The sequence below is a fragment of the Eubalaena glacialis genome, chromosome 15 (genome assembly GCF_028564815.1).
Source record: "Eubalaena glacialis isolate mEubGla1 chromosome 15, mEubGla1.1.hap2.+ XY, whole genome shotgun sequence".
NCBI classification, from domain to species: domain Eukaryota; kingdom Metazoa; phylum Chordata; class Mammalia; order Artiodactyla; family Balaenidae; genus Eubalaena; species Eubalaena glacialis.
Window position 1 is genome coordinate 63,993,708 of NC_083730.1, and position 19,588 is coordinate 64,013,295.

Below are 19,588 nucleotides of genomic sequence, written 5' to 3' on the forward strand. Positions count from 1 at the left end.
GACAAGATGTGACTATAACCCTCATTATCTGAAAGAAATAAAAGTGGCCTTTGTTAATCGTGAACACCTTCAATGCCACTTAGAAAAACTACCCGTATGTCCTTTTAAATCGGCAAAACAGGGGACAGTCTGACTTAGGCTAATTTGAGAGAAAGGTATTAATATTTAAAAGGACATGGTTTTGAAATCTATACTATAAAGGGCCCATGAAAAATTAGCATAAGCAACCATTCTCTGCCAAGACATTGGGAAGATGAAGACATCGGTGCTGGCGGGAGGAGGTGGTGGGGCTTGGAGTCGGCGGGGTGCAAGCACCGTCCATCCCTCCAGCACTAATTTTTTGCCCAAGGACAGGACACAGAGCAAGATATAGGGGCAGAATCCAGGCAGAAGTTAAGGGTTCTCGTAGGCACGCACCATCATAGCGATAAGGGCACAGATGTAACTCTGCTTCATGATGAACTGGAACACAGAGACCATGGCATGGACTTTGACACTCCTTTTCTCCTCATGGGCCTTCTCCTCCTCAAATTCTTCTTTCTCATCTTCTCCCTCCTTCTTTTCTAGAGGGACAGATTATTTTATATAAAAAAATCTATGCAAATATGTGAATTTCACATAAATGTCCCAAGCAGTACAGAGCACGTATTTGTCATCTCCAGTAACAGGCAGCTTTCTCTCAACACAATAAACTGAGAGAAAAGGGAGAAAGGCCTCGTCCAAGTTTTGGGGCTCTTGGTTTTTTTATTAGATGAAAAGAGTTCTTTCTGAAGACATTCATCCACTAACCAGCAAAACTATTGGCCGTGATTATGCAATCAAATTACAGAGAGACTAAAACACACATACGCACATAGGTTTAACACTAGAAACAAGTTGACTTGTTTAAAATTATTTTTTACCTTTTATTTTTCAAAGTTTACCCCGATTAGGCCACTCATTTTGTACCCAAGGACAGAACACACAGAGCAAGAATGGAGGGGCAAAATCTAGGCAGAAGTTAAGGAAATGAGCTTCATCAGACTGACCACGGAAGCAAGCAACCTCTGCTAGAAAAAAAAAGGAAGAAGAACCGAATCCAATGAAGGATAAACCAAAGACAGATTCAGAGCTCCTGCAGCAGGAGGATAAACCAAAGACAGATCCCGGCTCCTTACCCGGGGAGTCGGCGGCGGGCTCCCAGCGGTACTGTGGGGTGGAGTACAGGTCGGCCTTGGCAGGGCCGTTCTCTAGGGGAAGGCTCGGGTGGATGGTGTGGTAATCCACGGGGTTGCCGTTCACAGTCACCAGCAGGCCCTGCCGGGGGGGCAGGGCAAAAGCAGTTGTGACGGCAGCTCTGGTTTCCAGCGTGGACCTGCCTCCTTCCCTTCTGGTAGGTGGGCACACGGGACGGTGCAGAGCCGATGGGAGGCCGAGCATTGTCGGCAGTGATGCCCACTAGCAAGACAGTCTTGCTCACCCCCTCCAAACCTACACCCCACAGAGCCATCACAGGACAAGGTAAACCTGACCTTGCCCACCTCTGCTGCACCCCAGGCCGTGCCCCCCTCTCCGTCCTCGGTATGAAGTGTGAAGCCTGGAAAGGCTGCTGAGGCTTCAGGACTTGCTCTTGTCTCCTCTCCAGCCTCAGCTCACGGCCCCTCCCCCCAGCCATCCTCCAGCTACAGGAACTCCAGACTCGCCCGGGCCCCCCTGCCTGCCCCACACCCCGCACAGCTCTCAGGACTTAGCAAATTCTCAGGTTAGACAGCAACCCCACAGGTCTCTACCTGATGCTGCAGCTTGCAATTCCCATGTTGCAGCACTCTGTACACTAAATACAATTTCCTGTTTTTTTCTCTCTGTCTCTTTAGCTTTACAATTTTTCATTTATGCATATACATATAAACATATACACGCACACATACACATGTGTGTCCATGGACATGCAAGACTTCTTATTCAAATCATGGAACAGGCAAACCCTCCACTGTGGCTTTTTAAAAGTTTAAATACATTTTATATGTTTATACGCGAGCTCATGTTTTATGAGTCAGTGTTTTAACAGCAATAAACCAGATACAATTTCTGCAAAAAAATTATTTTAAAACGTATGGAAATTTTATAGACCATTAAAATACTCAGAGGGGCTAATTCCATTTATGTCCCTTTTACATCACTGACATGCGCAAAAATGAGAATTCTAAGGATATACTAACGTCAGATGGTTTGTAGTCATCTTGAGTCATGGATAAAAGCTGCAAAAAGCAATGCAGGACAGCATGTTAATATGTGAGCAGAAAGCATCATGATGTTTATACACAGCTGTAAAGTTGTACTACACACATACCCATCCCTTCAACTAGCTGGATGCTAGTGTGTTAAAATTGCCATGCAAAATACAAAGGCATGAATAATGCAGCTGGAGGGTGCTGTTTTTATAAGCCTTTCCAGTTTCCGATGCTAACTTTTAATCACGACAGTAAGCAAGCACTCATTAACCACATGACTACAAAAGCTGATTACGTTTTTTCAAGTGTTTTGTTCTAATAGAATTAGCTGCTTGGTTTTATGTTCCTAGGACACTTTGAGACGTCTGCAGAATTCTGAAAGTATTGACTTTTCAAGAAATTGAAGTTTCATAATAAAGAAAATTTGATCTGCAGTGCGGGCTGGGATTAAGATTTGTGTGTTGTCTGCAACAAAAGAATTATGACACGATTATGCCTTTTAGCTCTATTAGTGCTAGGGGTTTGGGGCTTCCCCCAGTAACAAGCATCTGCCGAGCTAAAGGTTCTCCCACTTTTTTGGGTCGGAACTCATTCACTTTCTTAAAAATCACTGAAGGTCCCAAAGAGTTTTTATTTATGCGGGTCCTATCCATCAGTATCTATTGTGCTAGAAATTAAAATTGAGGCATTAAAACTATTCACTTGTTAATTCATTAAAAATTGGAAAAAAACTTGTTCACATAAATAATTTTATTCAAATAGCTGTATTTTTAAAAAATAGTGAAGAGTGGTATTGTTTTACGCTTTTGAGTTATCTTTAATGTCTGGCTCAAAAGAAGACCACTGGATTCTCATGTCTGTTTGCACATTCAATCTGCTGTGATGTATTGTTTTGGTTGAAGTAGTTAAAGGAACTCTGGCTTCACCCAGTAATGCAGTTGGAAAAGAAAGAAGTATCTCAGGAGTCCATCCAGACTGTGGATCCTCTCCTTGGACCCTCTCCCAAACTCAAGATGGGAAGTAACCAAAGGTGAGCTGTGTGTGGAATCAGTAAAGCCCCTGGAGGATCCTGCACCTTGACCGGGTCCTTTTCCTACACACACATTGTGACCGCACGTGCTGGTGATGTGCTTCAGGGATTAGACAGCTCCATTGAATACTGACACGCTGTACTGCACAAAATCCGAGTCTTCCAATATTCTAATTTTCACTAAAAGTTCTCATTTTATCACTGGCAACAAATGCTGTCAGTTGTTTGCCTTGAAGCGATGGACCACTCCATTCACTTTCCACTAACTGCTGAATGTCCACACATGAACCACCCCAAACTGTCAGCTGTTCTTGCACGTAGACCTGGGCCGCTCACCTGCCAAGTGCTTCTCCTCCTCGAGGGGTCAGCACTTCAGGGGGACCTCCCCTTGTGTCACTCAGAATATTAAAAAAGTATGTGCCTCAAGGTTGAGATTTAAGAAAAGCAATGACTGTTCCTGTTTCATCAAGAATATTCTTAAGTGGAACTGGCCTTTCTGCTTTGTTTTCCAAGGACACGACCACGGCTGCGGGGGTTCGTGCTGCTGCCTTGGTTGGTGCTTTTGTACCATCAGAGCAATTGTCAACATAGTCCAAAGGCCAATGTCTTAAGTATTATTACAAAAATAGTTTCGAGCCTGTGGATCCCGGCAAGGGTCCCAGGAATCCCCAGAGATGGCCCACAGACCACATTTTGGAAACTGCTGTGCTGTCTCTCTGGCTTAGTGAGATGGCAGGACAGTCTGACACGTGTGATGGGAGGAAAGCGCCCCCGGAAACCCCAGAGGTCTCCGGGCACCACGTCTGTTCCACGTGGCTGCCAGCTCCCTGAGAAGTTCATTCATTGTTTCCCTGTCTCTCAGTCCATGACAGTCAGGCATCAGCTAGGACCACGTGTCTTAGAGAAACTCTTCCACCAAGTCAATCAGAGAATCTGCTCCTCAATTCCCAAACGTGCTGGGAAGCAAAGTGCTGACCCCGTCTGAGAATTGTGAGTATCTGTCTTCACCACATTGCTAATGGGCCATTTTAACAAGTCAGTGGCTAGGCTGTGTTGAAAATAGTGAACAAATGGTGAAAAGATTAAGAATCACACAGCTGTGCTCCCGTCCCTGGCATCCACACTGCGGCCCCGACACAGCGAGAGGCTGCGGCTCTTCATGTCCACACAGACTGGCCGGTGTCCCGAGTGGCCATGTGAGCGGTCATCGTCACTGCAGCAGCCACCCCGACACAGGGAATTACTCTCTGCAGTGCATCCCACCACCCAAGCTGTTACCGCCCAGGGCCAAGGGGTCGCTTTGTTGTTTTTTGTTTGTTTTAAATACAAAATTATTTTTTTAAATTAATAACACTCTCTCTCTCTTTCTAGGGTTAAGAGACTTCGGGGGAAGCACTGAACTATAAAAGGCTGGGTCTCATGGAGCCTGGGGTTTCCTTTCGAAGCACTGGGTTCCCTTCTCTGAACAGATGTTGGGCACTAAGACTTCATCATCAGATTCCTTACAGATTGCTCCTGTAAACTGAGCAATCTGGGTTTGCAGGTGGACTTACATGACCTGAATTCAGCAATATAATAAAAAGCAGCAAAATAAATGAGAAACCCCGTTCCTTGCGGCTTACTTTTTTCTCATCCGTGGGGTAGTGGGTCGCGTACCACAGGCTCCGCCTCCTCTCGGCTGTGATGGGGACGGGGCTGCAGGCCAGGGCTCTGTCCTCTTCCTTGGTCCTCTCTTCCTGCACCTGAGACACAGAATAACCCACAGGACAGCCCTGCTCCCCAGAGCAGCCCCTCAGCGGCCTGGGAGACCAGACACAGCTGCCCATCTCTACCCCCATGGGATGATTTCGTAAAGTAACGTATACACTACATGGGCTTTTATCCAGACACTTTCAAAAATGGCCAAAATGCCACCCTGTAGACGCGAAGCACAGCAGTATCGCTTGTTCCTGATCCCTGCTAAGCCCCATGAAATACAGGAACAGGTGCTCATGTTATGTCACCGAGCCTCCTGTGTGTATTCTAACCTGCAGGAGGAAGGGGCTGGGCTGGGTTCACAAAAGTCACACCTGACTGTGGAACCCAGCCACGGGAATCTTTAATGAAGAAGACATTTACTAAAAGCAGAGTCATCTAGAGCTTACACTCACTATTAAGCAAAAACAGAGCTGATGCATAACACAGCTCCCTTGCCTAACGGGACCCTGGCCTGAATCAGACAGTTGGTCCAGGACAGTTGATTGAGAGAAAAAAAGGATCAGAACGCGCTTGGTGGTTGAGGATGGTTCCCAACAAAGATGCCCCGTAAAAGGGCACTAACACATGTTGATATGGGGGCAGAGGGAGGGCACTTAGTGTCACTGCCCAATTCCCGGGGCCCAGTGCACACAGAGCACCCACGGGGAGCACCAGATGCCCCGGGGAGCCTGTGTGTTACGTTCACCTCCAGACACCTGCTTCTCTCTCTCTTTCTCAAACATATACCATAGACTTTTACCGTAGAACTCACGTTTTCCATGAAACGTGCCAGGCCACCTGGAACCATGATAGAAGCAGGCACCTGCCCTCCACCAGCACCTCAGTGAGAAAAGTCCCGTGTCCCAGCCCCACTTAAAATACAGACCCCTGAGGGTCGATGCTGGTGTGAATCAGGCCCTGTTCTCCATACAACCCCGCAGACGCTGCGGTTTGTGACCTGCTGTGAACTGTGTGGCCTGAACATGGACTGTCCACCCCAGAGGGCCCGTGGCTAAGGAGGCCAAGTGTCTCCTGGGCCTGAGGGGCTGTAACAGCCCAGCAGCACCTGTGCACAAGCTCCTGCCTGACACACCACGGAGAAAGCCAAGGGCACCTGGAACCCTTGTGAACCCGAAGGCCTTAAATTCATTTCCATCGTTGGTTAAGACATTGTTCAGAAACAGTTCCCGTGAGATATTTTAATTTCTTTTGCACAGTTTTATGTGTGCGTATACACATATCCACATCTGTGTGTTTGTGGCGGAAGCGAACACAGTACCACTTTAAGGGGTTTTACTGGCACACTCATATCTTAGAAGAGACTTGGAGGAAAAGGTAACAGAAGGTAACTGGGGTTCTCCAGGAGCCCTTAGAGCATTCTGTCACGACATCACTGCCATCACTGGGTCCAAGGGAGAGGTGAGTCGTGAGACCCCTGCCAACAAGGATGCCTGTGTGGTCCTCTCACAGGAGGGAGGTGGGCAGACCCCCTTCCTGCAGGAGGCACTTCCGCCGGGATGGATGGCACACACCTCTCAGGGTTTCACTGCGCTGACTTGGGCCTGCTCACGTCTTTGGGGGCTGCTTTTCCTCTTGCACAATGTACAGTCCCCCCGAGCGGGGCCTCGCACCTGGGCTGACGCTCTACCCCCAGCCCCAGGCCAGTGTCTGAGACGCTAGCTCTTGATAAACACTGGTTGCCTGGCCGGCTGACCGCGTGGATGCAGCCTGGATGAGCAGACAAAGAGGGGAGGTGGGCGGGGCACCAGGGCCCCCGAGCTGGAGGGATTGCATCGCAGGTGCCAGGCTGGTGTCTAATGTGAGCTCTGCTCCCCAGCACGTGGCCATGAGGTGAAGTGCGGCAGCCCCATCTACACCACCTGCCTCCCTGTGTGTGGATCAGCTGCCTTACAGCTGAGCTTCTCAGGGTCATTTAGGGGAAGCAAAAGCAGACTGGAGTTTCCTGTCACAGAAAGGGAAAAGAGAGGGGCCACAAGCCACCCTGGTCCTGTCCCCCAAATGCGACATTCTACTAATAATCCCACAGGGAACAACCCAGTCCTCAGCCCTGCCCCGTGGTGGGGCCCCCGGGGGTTATGGCACCACCGAGAGCGGGGACATCCCCACGGCACCATCAGAGGTTGGAGGTCTGAGAAGATTTAGGAAACTCCAGTCGCTGTGGTAACAGGGTGTGTCGTCATAGAGACCCTAGCTTTGTCGGCAAACGTGGGCTTGAATCCCATATTTACTGTTTGGTAAATGTGTGATTTACCTCTCGAACCTCGTTTTCCTCATCTCTAAGACGGGTACAGTACCTGTTCTTGAGAGTTATGCAGGGGATTGAATGAGATAATGTATGTAAACAGCCTAGCACGTGGCCTGGCACTTAGTAAGTGCTCAATAAAAACGACGCCTTCCACTCCCCTCACCACCGACCATCTGAGCAGCCAGGGGTGATGCTAACATAGGGAAGCTGGTCTTCGTCCTGATAGTATCTGTATTCAGTTAGAACTCTTGGCAGAAGCAAAATACTATAATAAGAACACTATAGTTATTTTGGCATATAGTACTAATTAGCCAGCAGTTGATAGGAATGAACACTTTCCCCTGGAGTTTCCAGGCTACTTTGCAGACAAGACCATGAAAACCTTTGATCCTTACAAGGGGCTCCTGTAGCCAGATTCGGATTAGAGTGGCCAGCGTGTAGTACATCACCAGCAGGACGATGGGGTTGGCATGGTGGTACCATGACAGGTCTGGGTTTGCTATGATCTTCCACGTGCTGGAACAGTCTGTTTGAATGACTGATTTGATACCAAACAACCTGTTTCAAAACAAAGAAAAATATTAAACAGATGCAACAAAGATCTGGGTCCAGTCAACAGAATACAAACAGCTGGTTTTAACACATTCATGAGCTAGTCCTAGGTGGATCCATCCCACTCTAAATACTTCATTACTCTTCTGTATATATAACTACATCTTTAAATAGTATCTGTGTGTATATATATAAAATATACACATAATATATGCATCCTAAAATCATACACTTGTGTGTTAGTGTGTGTATAAAATTCATGCCAGCATTACCCAGATGGTTTTTACCCTGGTTCAAAAATCTAGCTAATACTAAATCCTTGCACACCTATTAGAAATGTATGTTTGAATTGTCAATCAGCCCTATTAAAACCTTGCACTATTGAAGTGTCAGGTACGTAGTAACATGTTACTAAGTCCAGCTAAATGAGCACATACTTTGTTCTAGGTGGGATTTAGCACTAGCTATTCAGTTAGTGTTGACATTATTGGGCAAGTATTAAAATTGGACACGGTTCTATGATTCAGCCGTAAAAGCCAGATATTGCATGCTAGAGTTTCTGTAAGACATATTTCTGTCGAATTTTATTTATGGGCAATTTGATTTTTTCACAGCATTAAAATTAATTATATCATTAAGTGTTAAATTCTGAAATAGGTTTTTTTAATGTTGATTTCTACTATGTAATCACATACATTCTGATTATATAATAGGGAATTGTGTAAATATGATTCATTCAGAAATTCATTTTATGTGAATTTTTTCTTAGAAGTAACTCTACAAAGTGAAAGATATGTTTACATGTTAAGTGAGTCTTAAATCTTTCTATTGTACGTAGCTTTTCCATGCAAACTTCCTTTAACTTTTACATCCCATTCTTTACTGTTAGAAGGTTTTCCAGGACTACGGGTTCTCCACTTGTAAAACCTCTCAGAGCTACTGCTGCTATTATCACGAGGCCAGGGCAGTATTAGTGAACTGCTGAACACAGATTTTACAGAAAGCTACATAGAAAGTAACTTTCTTTGATTTTATCAGAAAAGAGTTATACTAGAACTTGCTCTTATCATAGATCTTTTCTCCCAGGTCCAGGCAGATTTTTTTCTGTAGTTAGCATTACAGAGAAAAATTTCCTGATAACAAAAGAGTTATGCCCCACTTAGAATGATGGAACATTCCAAAAATCGTTTTGCAGTCCTCCATTAAAATGCAGATTTCTTCTATGAAGTACACAGAACTGAAAGCTTTTAGAGTTAGGATCAGACAAACTGGACAGTCTTTGGATTAACCTAAGTGACAGATTTCAGCTACTAAATCCTCTCTCTTCTCACCCCACACCTGGTACATACGATAGAAATAACCTCACCATTCCTCAGTTTAAAAATACCTGTTTTCCCCATCAGAAAGTTAGTGGTAATTTCCGCACTTATTTGTACACTGAATTATGTGCCTCTTAAAAAAACCCTGTATCACATCAACACCACACCTTCCCGTTGATAGTACAGCTCATTCCAACTGAGCAATCAGGCTTACGTGTTGTACCAGCAGAGTATAGACTAACAAACAAGGGTAGAAGCTATAGCATGTAAGACTGTTTTGCCCTGTAAGGAAGTTTTTCTAACAGGGCTATGCAAATATTGTCCGACCTAACATCTCTCTCTCTCTCCTTAAAGAGTCTGGATACTATAGAGAGAATTCCTATACCAGATAGGAAGTGTGTACATCCTCTCTGGCACTACGATTCTAGGATGCCAGGCAATATCCAACTATTACTTCATTTCCTTATCTTCTTATTGCAGACCTCCTGTGATCCAAGACTGCTTCTCGATATTGACAACACACAGAAAAGTGGTATCACAGCCCTCGCCCTCCAGGACTCACTCTCAGTCTAATGGTAACACTGTGATGTGTGAGTCTGGTGAGAGCAGGGTGTTCCAGAGACCCTTTCTGTCTGTGGGTGTCTGGGATGCGTGATGGGCAGGGTCGTCAGAAGAATGCTGGACTTCCGGACGGTCCAAAAAGGGTAGATAAGTAGGTGAGAGAAAAGAGAAATCCTGAGAGCTGCTGGGCTGGGGAGGGGAGTCAGGGAGTGGCCATGGTGACAGCAAAATCTATTTCATTATTGACGCATCATCGGGTATTTATAGACTTCCTTCTATGATGATTCCCACTAACCATTAGTGTCTTCACAGTGGTCCTGGTCCAAACTGATTGAATAAAGATATCTACATTGTTAAAATGTATCCATCACTAAAAGAACTTAAAAACGACTATCTTAAATCTCTCCATAGAAATGTCTCTTTGCCTGAGAAGATACAGGGACACGACTATGGAGCAATGCATTCCATTTATTGCTTATTTAGAGGCAGAAAGATAAAGATCTTCTCTTCTATGCATTTGGAAGATCCCCTCGGCCCAGTTCTAGCGGTGACGGACGCAGGTGCATCTGGTGGGTGGCTCACCGTCTCTGGACCTTCAGTTCCTTACGCAACCTAACAGGAGAGGGGGTGGGGACGGGTGCAAGCATGTGGACGAATCTTAAGACCTCACACCTCTTCCACTTCTCAGAGGACGGCTAGAGACAGGTCCCGAGTCATGGTCCACTCCCAGCAGAGACCCATCGGAGCCGGGCACGCGCTCCTGTGTGGGCGCCTGGCCTGTGCTCGGCTCTCTATCTCATGACCAGCATCCTCGTCCACAGGGCAGCTCTCCATGTCTCCTCCTGGACAATGGCAATCCGAATGACGGTCTCCGTTTCTCCCTCCTCCGCGTTGGGACCGTCGCCAGAGTTACCGTCAGAACGCTCGGGTTCAGCACGTCACCTTCGTCTCCTTATTTCCTGTCCTCCATCACCTGGAGAATAACCCCATGGCCCAGCCGAGTGTCCCCTGGCTTCCTCTCCCTGATCCCAGACACCATGACTTGAGCCTCACTGGACCATTTGGGATTTGCCATAAAATCTCAGGCCCTTTGGTTTTGCTATTTATTGATTTGTCTGGTTCTTTGAGGTAGTTGTGACTCTTCTGAGGTCACGGATGAGGGGGGTAGGATGCCGGGAGCCCCACCAATTCCTTGGCAACGCAAATCCAGGCCAGCAGGCCAGGCATGGCTACACAGAGTCGGCTGTCTCTCAGGACAACCACACCCCATAATACAGGCGTATCAGTGGGTCCCTTCTAGGTACCCCAACCATCCAGTACTACAGGGGTCACCAGGATACCAGCGGTCCAGGAACGCAGGATTGGATTACAGCCAGGACTACAGTCGAGGCCCTGATGTTGATTATGACAACTGGGTATGGCCGCAGGCACCAGCTCTTCATCCTCTCTGAGTCCAGATTTTCTTTACAGTCAGTGTCAACCGAGAGTCTAAACCTGACCCCTCTGTTCCTACTCCCTACGTTGTTGTTGGGCATTCTCGACAGCATCAAGGCCTGGCTCCCTTGCCACCATCTCCAGGAAGCCTCCTATGATTTTTCCTGATTGAAATCAATTTATCCTGCGCCGTGCATCCACCGCAATCGTTATCTGTAGTCATAGTTTTTATTCTATTACGTTTATGTGCTTGTTTCTCTGTCCAGTTTGATTCTAATTTTTTCAAAAAAAGGACTTGGGTCCTGTCATCTTGCCTTGATGGCCATGCCTAGTATAGAGCAGGCTTTAAAGGGGTGAGCTTATTTAATTGAATTAAAAACACTAGGATAAAGTTATACCACGAAGTGACAGCAGGTGACTGCAGTCCTAGCAGGAACAGAGACTAAAGGGTGGCCAAGTTCTTGCTTTTGAAGAAGAAAAAGAATGGATGGGAAGACATTGTCCATACAGAACCCCAACATCCATGATTTCAGTGTGCTCAGTGTGGGAAATAAGAACACAGAATAAGAGCAGAACAAGGCACCAGAGAACACTGTAACTTACTGAGGTCTGCTTGGGCCCTGTATTACAGATAGTTATTTCTGTTCTGTACAGGCCGCCAAAAAGAATCTAGAACTTTACCTTCAGGATGGATCAATCAATACATGTATATGGTTAAGAAAAAACACTTTTTTTTTTTTTTTTTTTGGCCGTGCTGCTCAGCATGCGGGATCCTAGTTCCCTGACCAGGGATCGAACCCACGCCCCTTGCAGCGGAAGCGTGGAGTCTTAACCACTGGACCGCCAGGGAAGTCCCCAGAAAAAACACTTTTCTAAAAAACCTGAGAGTCCAGGTTTATAATTAGGAAACAATAAAATATTTAAACATCAAATAGGCACAAAATATGGAGCAGTCTGAATGATTCCTTCAAGATCCTACAACTGCACTTCACTCCGAAGCTTTTTGATAAAAGTGGGCACCACAGATAAAAGGGGAGGGAGGGGCAAGATGGCGGAAGAGTAAGATGCGGAGATCACCTTCCTCCCCACAGATACATGAGAAATACATCTACACGTGGAACTGCTCCTACAGAACACCCACTGAACGCTGGCAGAAGACGTCAGACCTCCCAAAAGGCAAGTAAATCCCCACGTACTTGGGTAGGGCAAAAGAAAAAAGAAATAACAGAGACAAAAGAATAGGGACGGGACCTGCACCAGTGGGAGGGAGCTGTGAAGGAGGAAAGGTTTCCACACACTAGGAAGCCCCTTCGTGGGCAGAGACTGCGGGTAGCAGAGGGGGGAAGCTTCGGAGCCACGGAGGAGAGCGCAGCCACATTGGTGCGGAGGGCAAAGCGGAGATTCCCGCACAGAGGAGCGGTGCCGACCAGCACTCACCAGCCCGAGAGGCTTGTCTGCTCAGCCGCCGGGGCGGGCGGGGCCTGGGAGCTGGGGCTCGGGCTTCGGTGCTAGCCGGGAGGGAGTCCGGGAAAAAGACTGCAGCTGCCAAAGAGGCAAGAGAATTTTTCTTGCCTCTTTGTTTCGCGGCGCGCAAGGAGAGGGGATTCAGAGCGCCGCCTAAACGAGCTCCAGAGACAGGCGCGAGCCGCGGCTATCAGCGCGGATCCCACAGCAACAGGGACGCAGAGGGAAAAACGGAGAGATTCCCGCACAGAGGCTCGGCGCCGAGCAGCACTCACCAGCCCGAGAGGCTTGTCTGCTCACCCGCCGGGGCGGGCGGGGGCTGGGAGCTGAGGCGCGGGCTTCGGTCGGATCCCAGGGAGAGGACTGGGGTTGGCTGCGTGAACACAGCCTGAAGGGTCTAGCGCACCACAACTAGCCGGGAGGGTGCACGAGAAAAAGTCTGCAGCTGCCGAAGAGGCAGGAGACTTTTTCTTGCCTCTTTGTTTCGCGGCGTGCAAGGAGAGGGGATTCAGAGCGCCACTTAAACGAACTCCAGAGACGGGCGCGAGCCGCGGCTATCAGCGCGGACCCCAGAGACGGGCATGAGACGCTAAGGCTGCTGCTGCCGCCACCAAACAGCCTGTGGGCGAGCACAGGTCATTCTCCACACCGCCCCTCCCGGGAGCCTGTGCAGCCCGCCACGGCCAGGCTCCCGTAATCCGGGGACAACTTCCCCGGGAGAGCGCACGGCGCGCCTCAGGCTGCTGCAACGTCACGCCGGCTTCTGCCGCCGCAGGCTCGCCCCGCCTCCTCCGTACCGCTCCCTCCCCCCGGCCTGACTGAGCCAGAGCCCCCGAATCAGCTGCTCCTTTAACCCCGTTCTGTCTGGGCGGGGAACAGACGCCCTCAGGGGACCTACATGCAGAGGCGGGTCCAAATCCAAAGCTGAACCCCGGGAGCTGTACGAACAAAGAAGAGAAAGGGAAATCTCTCCCAGCAGCCTCAGAAGCAGCGGATTAAAGCTCCACAAACAACTTGATGTGCCTGCATCTGTTGAATACCTGAATAGACAACGAATCATCCCAAATTTAGGAGATGGACTTTGGGAGCAGGATATATTAACTTTTCCCCTTTTCCTTTTTTTTGTGAGTGTAGAAGTGTATGCTTCTGGGTGAGATTTTGTCTGTATAGCTTTGCTCTCACCGTTAGTCCTAGGGTTAGGTCCGTCCGTTTTTTTTTTTTTTTTTTTTTGGCTTAAAAATTTTTTTTTCCCTAATAAATGTTTTCTTAATAATTTTTTCCTTATTTTCTATTTTTAAAAAAAATTTTTAATAAGTTTTTTCATATTTTTTATTTTAAAAAATTAAAAAATTTTTTTCTTAATAAATTTTTTCTAAATAATTTTTTTCTTATTTTTAGTATAAAAAATTAATAAATCTATTTTTAAAAATTAAAAAAAATTTTTTTTCTTAATAAATTTACTCTTAATAATTTTTTTTCTTATTTTTTATTATAATTGCTTTATTTTATTTTATTTTATCCTCTTTTTTTCTTTCTTTCCATTTTTTCTCCCTTTTATTCTGAGCCGTGTGGATGAAAGGCTCTTGGTGCTCCAGCCAGGCATCAGGGCTGTGCCTCTGAGGTGGGAGAGCCAACTTCAGGACACTGGTCCACAAGAGACCTCCCAGCTCCACGTAATACCAAACGGCGAAAATCTCTCAGAGATCTCCATCTCAACATCAAGACCCAGCTTCACTCAACGACCAGCAAGCTACAGTGCTGGACACCCTATGCCAAACAACTAGCAAGAGAGGAACACAGCCCCATCCATTAACAGAGAGGCTGCCTAAAATCATAATAAGGCCACAGACACCCCAAAACACACCACCAGACGTGGACGAACCCACCAGAAAGACAACATCCAGCCTCATCCACCAGAACACAGGCACTAGTTCCCTCCACCAGGAAACCTACACAACCCACTGAACCAACCTTAGCCACTGGGGACAGATACCAAAAACAACGGGAACTACGAACCTGCAGCCTGTGAAAAGGAGACCCCAAACACAGTAAGATAAGCAAAATGAGAAGACAGAAAAACACACAGCAGATGAAGGAGCAGGGTCAAAACACACCAGACCTAACAAATGAAGAGGAAATAGGTAGTCTACCTGAAAAAGAATTCAGAATAATGATAGTAAGGATGATCCAAAGTCTTGGAAATAGAATAGACAAAATGCAAGAAACATTTAACAAGGACGTAGAAGAACTAAAGAGGAACCAAGAAACGATGACAAGCACAATAAATGAAATTAAAAATACTCTAGATGGGATCAATAGCAGAATAACTGAGGCAGAAGAACGGATAAGTGACCTGGAAGATAAAATGGTGGAAATAACTACTGCAGACCAGAATAAAGAAAAAAGAATGAAAAGAACTGAGGACAGTCTCAGAGACCTCTGGGACAACATTAAACGCACCAACATTCGAATTATAGGGGTCCCAGAAGAAGAAGAGAAAAAGAAAGGGACTGAGAAAATATTTGAAGAGATTATAGTTGAAAACTTCCCTAATATGGGAAAGGAAATAGTTAATCAAGTCCTGGAAGCACAGAGAGTCCCATACAGGATAAATACAAGGAGAAACACACCAAGACACATATTAATCAAACTATCAAAAATTAAATATAAAGAAAACATATTAAAAGCAGCAAGGGAAAAACAACAGATAACACACAAGGGCATCCCCATAAGGTTAACAGCTGATCTTTCAGCAGAAACGCTGCAAGCCAGAAGGGAGTGGCAGGATATACTTAAAGTGATGAAGGAGAAAAACCTACAACCAAGATTACTCTACCCAGCAAGGATCTCATTCAGATTTGATGGAGAAATTAAAACCTTTACAGACAAGCAAAAGCTGAGAGAGTTCAGCACCACCAAACCAGCTTTACAACAAATGCTAAAGGAACTTCTCTAGGCAAGAAACACAAGAGAAGGAAAACACCTACAATAACAAACCCAAAACATTTAAGAAAATGGGAAGAGGAACATACATATCGATAATTACCTTAAATGTAAATGGATTAAATGCTCCCACCAAAAGACACAGACTGGCTGAATGGATACAAAAACAAGACCCATATATATGCTGTCTACAAGAGACCCACTTCAGACCTAGAGACACATACAGACTGAAAGTGAGGGGATGGAAAAAGATATTCCATGCAAATGGAAATCAAAAGAAAGCTGGAGTAGCAATTCTCATATCAGACAAAATAGACTTTAAAATAAAGACAATTACAAGAGACAAAGACGGACACTATATAATGATCAAGGGATCGATCCAAGAGGAAGGTATAACAATTGTAAATATTTATGCACCCAACATAGGAGCACCTCAATACATAAGGCAAATACTAACAGCCATAAAAGGGGAAATCGACAGTAACACAATCATAGTAGGGGACTTTAACACCCCACTTTCACCAATGGACAGATCATCCAAAATGAAAATAAATAAGGAAACACAAGCTTTAAATGATACATTAAACAAGATGGTCTTAATTGATATTTATAGGACATTCCACCCAAAAACAACAGAATACACATTTTTCTCAAGTGCTCATGGAACATTCTCCAGGATAGATCATATCTTGGGTCACAAATCAAGCCTTGGTAAATTTAAAAAAATTGAAATCGTATCAAGTATCTTTTCTGACCACAACGCTATGAGACTAGATATCAATTACAGGAAAAGATCTGTAAAAAATACAAACACATGGAGGCTACACAATACACTACTTAATAACGAAGTGATCACTGAAGAAATCAAAGGGGAAATCAAAAAATACCTAGAAACAAATGACAATGGAGACACGACGATCCAAAACCTATGGGATGCAGCAAAAGCAGTTCTAAGAGGGAAGTTTATAGCAATACAAGCCTACATCAAGAAACAGGAAACATCTCGAATAAACAACCTAACCTTGCACCTAAAGCAATTAGAGAAAGAAGAACAAAAAAACCCCAAAGCTAGCAGAAGGAAAGAAATCATAAAGATCAGATCAGAAATAAATGAAAAAGAAATGAAGGAAACAATAGCAAAAATCAATGAAACTAAAAGCTGGTTCTTTGAGAAGATAAACAAAATTGATAAACCATTAGCCAGACTCATCAAGAGAAAAAAGGAGAAGACTCAAATTAATAGAATTAGAAATGAAAAAGGAGAAGTAACCACTGACACTGCAGAAATACAAACGATCATAAGAGATTACTACAAGCAACTCTATGCTAATAAAATGGACAACCTGGAAGAAATGGACAGATTCTTAGAAATGCACAACCTGCCGAGACTGAACCAGGAAGAAATAGAAAATATGAACAGACCAATCACAAGCACTGAAATTGAAACTGTGATTAAAAATCTTCCAACACACAAAAGCCCAGGACCAGATGGCTTCACAGGCGAATTCTATCAAACATTTAGAGAAGAGCTAACACCTATCCTTCTCAAACTCTTCCAAAATATTGCAGAGGGAGGAACACTCCCCAACTCATTCTACGAGGCCACCATCACCCTGATACCAAAACCAGGCAAAGATGTCACAAAGAAAGAAAACTACAGGCCAATATCACTGATGAACATAGATGCAAAAATCCTCAACAAAATACTAGCAAACAGAATCCAACAGCACATTAAAAGGATCATACACCATGATCAAGTGGGGTTTATTCCAGGAATGCAAGGATTCTTCAATATACGCAAATCAATCAACGTGATACACCATATTAACAAATTGAAGGAGAAAAACCATATGATCATCTCAATAGATGCAGAGAAAGCTTTCGACAAAATTCAACACCCATTTATGATAAAAGTCCTGCAGAAAGTAGGCATAGAGGGAACTTTCCTCAACATAATAAAGGCCGTATATGACAAACCCACAGCCAACATTGTCCTCAATGGTGAAAAACTGAAACCATTTCCACTAAGATCAGGAACAAGACAAGGTTGCCCACTCTCACCACTATTATTCAACATAGCTTTGGAAGTGTTAGCCACAGCAATCAGAGACGAAAAAGAAATAAAAGGAATCCAAATCGGAAAAGAAGAAGTAAAGCTGTCACTGTTTGCAGATGACATGATACTATACATAGAGAATCCAAAAGATGCTACCAGAAAACTACTAGAGCTAATCAATGAATTTGGTAAAGTAGCAGGATACAAAATTAATGCACAGAAATCTCTTGCATTCCTGTATACTAATGATGAAAAATCTGAAAGTGAAATTAAGAAAACACTCCCGTTTACCATTGCAACAAAAAGAATAAAATACCTAGGAATAAACCTACCTAAGGAGACAAAAGACCTGTATGCAGAAAATTATAGGACACTGATGAAAGAAATTAAAGATGATACAAATAGATGGAGAGATATACCATGTTCTTGGATTGGAAGAATCAACATTGTGAAAATGACTCTGCTACCCAAAGCAATCTACAGATTCAATGCAATCCCTATCAAACTACCACTGGCATTTTTCACAGAACTAGAACAAAAAATTTCACAATTTGTATGGAAACACAAAAGACCCCGAATAGCTGAAGCAATCTTGAGAACGAAAAATGGAGCTGGAGGAATCAGGCTCCCTGACTTCAGACTATATTACAAAGCTACAGTAATCAAGACAGTTTGGTACTGGCACAAAAACAGAAATATAGATCAATGGAACAGGATAGAAAGCCCAGAGATAAGCCCACGCACATATGGTCACCTTATCTTTGATAAAGGAGGCAAGCATATACAGTGGAGAAAAGACAGCCTCTTCAATAAGTGGTGCTGGGAAAATTGGACAGGTACATGTAAAAGTATGAAATTAGAACACTCCCTAACACCATACACAAAAATAAACTCAAAATGGATTAAAGACCTAAGTGTAAGGCCAGACACTATCAAACTCTTAGAGGAAAACATAGGCAGAACACTGTATGACATAAGTCACAGCAAGATTCTTTTTGACCCAGGTCCTAGAGAAATGGAAATAAAAACACAAATAAACAAATGGGACCTAATGAAACTTAAAAGCTTTTGCACAGCAAAGGAAACCATAAACAAGACCAAAAGACAACCCTCAGAATGGGAGAAAATATTTGCAAATGAAGCAACGGACAAAGGATTAATCTCCAAGATTTACAAGCAGCTCATGCAGCTCAATAACAAAAAAACAAACAACCCAATCCAAAAATGGGCAGAAGACCTAAATAGACATTTCTCCAAAGAAGAGATACAGATTGCCAACAGACACATGAAAGAATGCTCAACATCATTAATCATTAGAGAAATGCAAATCAAAACTACAATGAGGTATCATCTCACACCAGTCAGAATGGCCATCATCAAAAAATCTAGAAACAATAAATGCTGGAGAGGGTGTGGAGAAAAGGGAACACTCTTGCACTGTTGGTGGGAATGTAAATTGATACAGCCACTATGGAGAACAGTATGGAGGTTCCTTAAAAAACTAAAAATAGAACTACCATATGACCCAGCAATCCCACTACTGGGCATATACCCTGAGAAAACCAAAATTCAGAAAGAGTCATGTACCAAAATATTCATTGCAGCTCTGTTTACAATAGCCAGGACATGGAAGCAACCTAGGTGTCCATCATCGGATGAATGGATAAAGAAGATGTGGCACATATATACAATGGAATATTACTCAGCCATAAAAAGAAATGAAATGGAGGTGTTTGTAATGAGGTGGATGGAGTTAGAGTCTGTCATACAGAGTGAAGTAAGTCAGAAAGAGAAAAACAAATACAGTATGCTAACACATATATATGGAATCTAAGGGAAAAAAAAAAAAAAAAGAGGTCATGAAGAACCTAGTGGCAAGATGGGAATAAAGACACAGACCTACTAGAGAATGGACTTGAGGATATGGGGAGGGGGAAGGGTAAGCTGGGACGAAGTGAGAGAGTGTCATGGACATATATACACTACCAAATGTAAGATAGATAGCTGGTGGGAAGC

General features: G+C 44.5%; 1 protein-coding gene across 1 annotated transcript in view; it reads right to left on the minus strand.

Annotated features, from left to right (window-relative positions):
- PIEZO2 (piezo type mechanosensitive ion channel component 2) overlaps positions 1-19,588 on the minus strand; it is a 350,107-nt gene that overhangs the window by 99,436 nt on the left and 231,083 nt on the right. The window contains exons 8-12 of the mRNA XM_061169133.1: positions 7,639-7,801; positions 4,863-4,982; positions 2,199-2,237; positions 1,158-1,296; positions 418-563 (exon numbers count right to left, since the gene is read on the minus strand). Coding sequence (XP_061025116.1) covers positions 418-563; positions 1,158-1,296; positions 2,199-2,237; positions 4,863-4,982; positions 7,639-7,801 — 607 coding nt within the window. The remainder of the gene's footprint in view (positions 1-417; positions 564-1,157; positions 1,297-2,198; positions 2,238-4,862; positions 4,983-7,638; positions 7,802-19,588) is intronic.